Source organism: Dipodomys merriami, unplaced genomic scaffold, assembly GCF_024711535.1.
Source record: "Dipodomys merriami isolate MVZ:Mamm:240054 unplaced genomic scaffold, mDipMer1.0.p SCAF_14, whole genome shotgun sequence".
Lineage (NCBI taxonomy): Eukaryota > Metazoa > Chordata > Mammalia > Rodentia > Heteromyidae > Dipodomys > Dipodomys merriami.
Genome location: NW_027202715.1, coordinates 7,819,743 through 7,827,500, shown reverse-complemented (window position 1 = coordinate 7,827,500; position 7,758 = coordinate 7,819,743). Strand labels below are relative to the sequence as shown.

Genomic DNA, 7,758 nt, shown 5'->3' with positions numbered 1-7,758 from the left:
CAATGTCCATTGGCCATACCCCAATCCACAAGAAAACACTGGCATAGGAGGTTGGCAGCTGTGGCTATTAGTGGCCAAGCAGGGTCTGGCAAGGCAGTGCTCTGGGCTGGGGTGGGCCTGGCTGGGGGCACTAGCCCTAATGAGTGAACCAAAGTCTTCTTTAGTTCAGAGTCAACAAGCCTCTAATTCAATTTATAAGTGTGGATGATGGAGCTCCAAGTCCTGTATACAGCATGCTCTGGGCCACAGGTTGCTCGATTGGAAGGATAATGAGAGCCGATCAGACTGCTATGTTCTTCCTGTTCATTAGCAGGATGCGCCCAGGGAGAGCAGACAGTATGACAGGCCCCGTGGTTCCAGGGTCAGCCTGCAGAGTGCTGCAGAGAGCAGCCAGGCTCAGCAAGGTGCCCTCCAGATAATTAACTAGGGGAAATCACCAATCCTGGCCCCGTGCTCATCTGCAGCTGGCGCAGAGCAGACCAGAGGCCTCGAATTAGACTGTTCCTGCCCAGAACTCTGGTCTTCTGGCAGACTTGGCCCAGACTCACATGGCTTTAGTGTGATGGTTCTGGATTGGGTCTGTTCCTCCACTAGGGTGAAACCCCTAGCCCTGGGGCCCTTCTGACATCCTGCCCGCTCTTGGTTTTTCTGGTTTTGCCTAAGACTGCTCAGGAAAGAGTTCAGAAAGGTCCGGATTCAGGGTTCCTAATATTCCATCTGACATACCTTGAAGGAGAGACAGTCCTCTAGGGAAGGACACAGCAGATGGGTAGAAAAAAATCCAGTGCTCTCTTCCTATTTTTGCTGTATCCTTTCCCTTCCCTTTTTCCCTCTCTTCCTTTCCTTTCTATTTATTTTTTCTATCTTGAATTCCTGTGTAGCTGGGATTATAAGCATGCATCGCTACATCTAGCTCAAAATAACATTCGTTCACTATGAAGTTTTTTTTTTTTTTTAAAAAAAAGAAAGGCAAGAAAAACAAGCACATCTGGGAAGATGATATTCTCCCAGCGGTTTGGAGGTCCTACCCCAGTTCTTACATTCCGGGGGAGGGTAGGGGAGAGGGTGCCAAGGAGGCCTGTGCATCCGCCCAGGGAGGCACCTGCCCACTCACCTGTGTGACAGAGTGGGTTTCATGGAGCTCATGGAGTTGAGGGGGGGCTGCATGGGGAGTTTCCCAGGGGGGTCGCTCTGGCGGCTCTTCTGATGTCGGAGCAGCAGCAGGCGGCCAAGCTCCTCACACCAGGAGGACAGCAGGGCTGCAAGGAAGGACAGCATGGTCAGTGGGCACCCTGGCTATCATGTCCCATCACCCAGCCTCCATTGTACCCTTCTTCCCGCACTGGGTGTTGGTGATCCTAGCTTGGCTCCCAGGAGACAGTAAGCTGTGGTCTCGTCCTTAAAAGGGGACTAACACACCCCCACGGAGAACCCTAAAACATCCACTGCTAAAGAGTCAGTCAGAGGAGCCCAAGTTTAAGGACCACCACTCTGAGAAGCACTGTGGAGTCCAGACAAAGAAGATGAGGGCAGAGACGGAGCCAAGGGGAGATGGGAGGGGACAGGGGCATGACACACTTCATGTCCGGGGCAGTGGGGCACTACCTCCTTCCTCAGGCCTGGACTCAAATTTGGTATTTGATGCATGCTTTTGCTTACTGGTTGGTACTCTACTACCCGAGCCACACCCCTCACCCCCTTTTTGGACTTTTAAGGAGTCCCTCCCCCAACCTGCACTTTGAACAGCTCCACATGGCTTCTCCCCGCGGGTGCATAAAAGCAGTGGAAATATCCAGGAGTGTCTTCAGGGAGCTCCCAGAGACTCCCACCCAAAACTTGCCCCATACAGAACACAGGTGGTACCTGCCTTCCCACCAAACCCACTGCAGGTCCCTGCACAGCTGGACATTAATGCCTGTTGAAAGGACAGAAGGAGTTCCAGAGTGGAGGGGGGCAGGGGTAGAAGGTTAGGCTAGAGAGTGCCAAGGGCACCACATGAGAGAATGGGCAAAAAAAAAGAAAAAAGAAAAGAAAAAAAAAGCTAAGCTAATGTCCAGGCTGAGTGAGCTTTGAATAAACTGGTACTGGGGAAGAGATGGAGAAGAGTGATTTTCTCTCATCCCTCACTGCCCCAATGTGGCCACCAGAGGCCAAAAGCATTGTCTAGGTCAGCAAGTCTCAAAACCTAGGCTCTAGAGTCACAGCTGTGTGACTCTCAGGAGCTCATAGACTCTGGGCCTCAGTGTGTGTGGAGGTAAAGAGGGGAAATGCTCCCTGCCCTGCCCTCCTGGCTTTGGGAAGGGGCAGATGGAGAACTGAGATATCCATCCTGGGAACCACACTTCAGCTCATGCCTCTCTCTTGCTGAGAATCCCTGGGCCACACTGATTGGAGAGCTGACTTGTCTATTAGCTATTGGACTGGAAACAAGCCCACTCCTTCACTTCAAGGTCTTCACTCTGTACACTAACTTGCTCCTGCATTGTACCGGTGCATGTGATACTACTGGGACTTGAGCTCAGGATCTGGAAGCTGTCCTGTAGCTTTTTTTGCTCAAGACTGGCACTCTGCCACTTGAACCACAGCTCTACTTCTGGCTTGTTGATAGTTAATTGAAGATAAAGAGTCTCATGGAATTTACTGCCTGGGTTGATCCTCAGATCTCAGCCTCCTGAGTAGTTAGGATTACAGGCATAAGCCATGGGCGCTCAGCAGAGATGAGCATGTAGGGAGGAGGGTGTGAGGGAGGAGAGGTTCTTCCCTTCAGCCCCTGCATGCTCAGAAACTGGCAAGGCTCTTCCAGCAGTGCCCAGCACACATCTGCTGTGGCTGGAGGGAAAGCTGCCTATTCAATGAGGCTGGAACAAACAGAAGTGTGTTTCCAGATTGCTCCATTCTTCTCCAGGCCCCTAGTTACGTTCCTTGTGCAGGGGCACGGGGCATCTGGGAACTCATTTGCATGCCAAGCACGAGGCAGCCTGATCACAGCACCAGGACGTTCACCGCCAGCTAGCACAAAGGACTGCAGATGGTGCTGCCCACCCCGCCTTCCTAGCCTTGCTCTCCCTAGGGGAAAGCCATGCACATCATGCACTAAGGGATTGGGGCTTTCCTCCACTGTCACAGGCCACCTGCTTGACCAAGGGTGTCCCTTTTCTTCCTATCGCTAGCAGAGTAGTTTCCTGGAAAGGGAATAAAGGCCAGGCAGGCAAGCTTTTGTGCAGAGCCTGGCCATGGGGGCCTGGAATGCTACAAGCAGGCATGGTGCGTGTTAGGCAGCCACAACTTCACACACCTAGAAGACTACATTCCTGCAACAGGGGCAGTGAGGGAGGCCATTCCTCCCCTCCTCCCCCCCCAGCAGAGAGGCTCACTACAGCAGAGGACCAGTGTCAGTTCCCTCCCCTCCCTGTAGCTGGATGGTGACTGGGTACAGAGCATGCTCTCACCATGGCCCAGACCAACAGGAACAGTTTGGAGGCAAACGCTGGTGACTGACAACACACAGGAATTGGAAGCCAAAAAAAGAGAATCTGGGCACCACCCTCAGACGCCTGCCAGGTCAAGACAGAGGCAGCAGGAGGGGATTGCACAAGGGCTGGGGTGGGGGTGGGGGGTCAGGAGTGTCTGATCAGGGGTCACGCACATCTCTGATGTGGAAAGGCCTGTTTGTGCTGCTGGGGCAGGTCCGGCTTGCTTGCCTCCTTGGCCTGCCTTTGTCTTATGCACTTACAGGGTGGGATATACAGTCCTGGGATGGGTGGCTGGGTGGAAAAAACCTGCTGTGGCTTATGCAGTGTGTCCAGCTGTAGAGAGGATGGTGCCAGTCCTGGCTTGGGCCTTTCTTTGAAACAGGTGGAGCCAACAATGTCCCTTCTATCCCCTAGATGGCCAACATGCTGGCCCTTATCTTGTCCTGAGAGGCCCCCTTTATGCACTCAAATAGCAGGGGGTATCCATGCCCCCTCCTCATTTTTAAAATTTTTCTTCTGTTTGTATATGTGTGTGCTGATATGGGGGCCTGGACTTAAGGACTCGGCTTTTTTACTCAAGGCTGATGTTCTACTGTTTGAGGCACATCTCTACTTTTAGCTTTTTAAGGCTCATTGGTGATGAAGAATCTCATAGATTTGTCTGGCTTCAAACTAGCATCCCCAGATCTCAGCCTCCTAAGTAGCTGGAGTTACAGGTATAAGCCACCAGTGCCCAACCTCCTTTTCTCTTCTTACAAAGTGCAACTTTGCTCGGCCCCTGGGCAGCCCCAGCAGTGTGTGATTCCCTCTTTGGTGGACAGAGGATGTTTGGCTTCCTGCCTGGTGCTATATATACCACCCATGCAGCTGGCCATAGATCCAGTAGGACCCCAAACTGTACCTCTAGGAGCTGAGTGTTTCTAAAAGAAGTCATTCTAAAACTGTAGAAAGTCAAAAGGACAGACACTTTGGGTCTATCATGTCCTTTCTGGACCCCTCCCAATTAGGGGCATGGAACAGGAGGGAGGGGGAGGGGCGTCCTCTGTTTGTGGGGAACTGAGAAGCAGAGATCAGTCTCAACCAGGGGTAGAGGCAGGAGAGGGGCTGAAGGGGCTGGGGCCAGGCACTCTTGGAGCCAGTGGCATGACTGTGGCGACAGCGACTATCTCCTTTGTCCAGGCAGGACCTGTAACAGATCCTAGCCTTCCCAGGAAGGTGAGGCTGCAAGTTCGTTTGTATACTGCCTGGAGGGGGGGTAGCCCTGAGAGGTCCTCTCCCCCTCCCCCCCCCACTCCCAGGGCAGGCCTTGTGTAACACATACAAGAGGTGTGGGGCTGCAGGAATCTGGTCTCTCAGGATTTTCTCCAAGACCCATGCCTGGTCCTTACTAGGCCCTTCAGGAACGTCACCATGTCCACAGCTGGAACGCAGGGCAGCAGCAGGGGTACAACCTTGGACCCCATCCTTCAACTCTCAACCCAGATTTCCAAGTGCTCTCCAAACTTCTCAGCACAGCGTGCAGTGGTGCGGGACACACAAATACAGACAACCCAATACTTCTGAAATGATTCATTGGGCTCCCCACCCCTTCTCGCCGGTATCTCAGTCACCAGGCTCCAGACTCCCAATCCACTCCCACCTTAGGTGCCAACATGTCTGACAGCTCTCCCAGGAGCTCCTGCAATGAACGAGGCTTGGGCCTGCTCCTCTCCTCTAGTCCAAGCCACTCAGGACAATATGCCAAGCCTGCAAAGCTGGGAGGCGCCCTCCACTGTCACCCTCCTGTCACGGGGCAGATGTAAGGATGCACTGAGTCATCACCCTGAGGCACAGCAGTCCCCAGGTTCACGATCAGTGTTGCCCGCCAGCTACTAGAGTGGATGGCAATTAGCATCTGTGCCCTTGGTAGAGTGACCACGAGAAGGGCTGTAGGGCCTTGGTTGTCCATTTCTGATCCCAGAACAGAGACAAATGTCCTAGAGTGGCATGGGCTTTCGAGATCCATAGGGCGTCACGCAGGTGGGTTATCTAGGTTTATCTAGTTATCTTTATTTAGTTATCTCCCTAGATAACCAGTTACCTTGCTTAGACTGGAAGCAAAAGGCAGATCCCCCATCCAAAGGAAGCTGTGTCTCCAGGCAGTGCAAAGGTACTTGTGGCCCTGGAAGGATGGTGTTTCTGCTTCCCCCAGGGTCCCCATGGACCAGGCCAAGTGCCTCTGCACTAGCTGTACCAGGCAGGTTATGAATCAGGCATTGCTCACACATGCTGGCTCCTGCAGTTGCTCAACTGCAGTGGGAATGGGAATGAAAGACAGAAGGGTCTGAGGATGGGGGACCCAGAAAAATAGATCTGAGAGGGCACAGGGGGAAGAGCAAGGTCCCTTCCATCTCACCAAGATCTCTCCAGCAATGCACCTTGCACTCAAGTGCTGCCCCAATATCCTTTAGACAGAGGGAAAATAAGAGGGAAACTAGAGGTAAGGGTGAGATAGACCTTGAGAACCCCAGGTGTGCCTGCAATGGGTTCTGCCAAGCAGAGACTGGGCCAAGAATCTAAGAGGACAAACAAGCTTCCCTGGGCACATAGGACAGGTTGGTCCTTTTTCACACTGAGCTCAAGTTTGCAAAGGAACAAGAAATCAGAGGCAGCCACAATGACTACAGAGCAAGAGAAGTTCCCTGGGGAGGTTTGAACAAGGAGCTCTGGGGGTGTTCATTCTGGTTAAGATCTGGGAAGGAGAATGACAGGAGCTTTATCCAATGTGGTGCAGATGGCAGACCACACACAGAATGAGACAAAGGGATACTGAGGTCCATAGCAACTCATGGATAGAAGGCTAACAAGGATCTGAGGCTTGCATTCATGAGAGCGAGCATATTGAGTGGGGGAGGAAAGGAGGGTGGGTTTGAGACCCTAGAATGGAAAGGACCCCAAAATGCTGAGGAAGAGGGGTCTTCAGGGCAGAGGGTAGCCACTTGTCCTTCAAACCATACCGTGGGAAGGAGAGAGGGTAGGAAGAGCCCCCGGGAGGATACAAGTGGAGTTCACTACCAATAAAACAAACACTAATGATGTATTTCAGGTGCACGGGAGACTACCTCATGTGACAGCCAGGTGGGCGGTTCCCTTTCCTGATGGAAAGGTCTGGCACAGAACCAGGGCCTTGCACACCGTACCAGGCAAAGAAGAGTGGGATCCCCATGCTGAGCCCCTCCCTTCCTCTCCTCTTACCCCAAGATACATTCCAAATTCTTTTTCCCACATGCACAAGGGGGCTGGGAGCACTTGCGGCCACCTTCTGATGATGGACCCCTGCCTTGTGCCACCCACCGATTATTCCATGCCACTGTCCCTGCAGCCTAGCTCACCTGCATCTTGCCTTCTGGCATATCCAAGCATCCTGTGCCAGTCTGGACACTTGTAATCACAACAGCATCCCACCATTTGTTTCTTTCCAAACTCATCTTCTGCCACCCTACCTGGTCACATGGCAGCCAGAAGGATTTTTTCCCCCCTAAGTGCACTCTGGTTACCTGTGGTGGACAGGAGATGCTAATGGACAGGAGCCATGATCTAGGCTAGCTAGGGTGTATTCTAGGGGGGGATGGTGGGATTGGGAGAGTAGCCTTTCCACCACCCCAGCCCCCAGCAGCTCAAGGTTTAGTACATGCTATGCAATCAACACATGACTAACTTTTCACCATGAGTCATAGACAGAAAGAACTCAGTTACTCAGAGAGGATACTGAGCACACATCTGAAACCTGGACTGCAGGGATGTCTTCTTTAAGAGCAAGATATCTGAATGGAATCTTACTAGAATGTCCAGAGACTAGCACTGTCGCCACATAAAGCCCGCCATGATATCAAGTGACCCATTTCATGGCACACACAGCCACAGTGGTAGTAGAATAAAGGTAAGCAGTTTAGCTAGGACTCTACCATCACCCTGTGTCTCCTTACCAAGGGGGCTGGTGTTGGAGCTTATGTTAGGAATTTTTTGGTGTCCATTTGCATTTCCCTCTGGAACCCAGAATATGGCCTTCCTGTCCCTCTTCTGGGACTAGGTTTTACACTTTCCTGTTCTCTGACCTCCCATTTCCCCATTGTTGGTGCCTAAGGGGGTTAAGGCAGTGAGTCTCCTGCTTGTGCACAGGAAAGGAGTGGCTCACGTCTCTAATCCTAGCTATTCAAAAGGCTGAGATCTGAAGACTGAGGTTCGAAGTCGGCCCATGAAGACAAATCCAAAACCATAAGACTCTTACATCTAACTACCACAGAGC

The 7,758-nt window shown here is 52.3% G+C and overlaps 1 protein-coding gene across 8 annotated transcripts in view; it reads right to left on the bottom strand.

The window, feature by feature from the left end:
* The window catches only part of Zmiz1 (zinc finger MIZ-type containing 1), a 226,944-nt gene that overhangs the window by 31,665 nt on the left and 187,521 nt on the right, over positions 1–7,758 (bottom strand). For all 8 annotated transcript variants that reach the window (XM_070020702.1, XM_070020701.1, XM_070020700.1 and 5 more), the window contains one exon: positions 1,115–1,259. In XM_070020702.1, the coding sequence (XP_069876803.1) occupies positions 1,115–1,259 (145 nt within the window). The remainder of the gene's footprint in view (positions 1–1,114; positions 1,260–7,758) is intronic.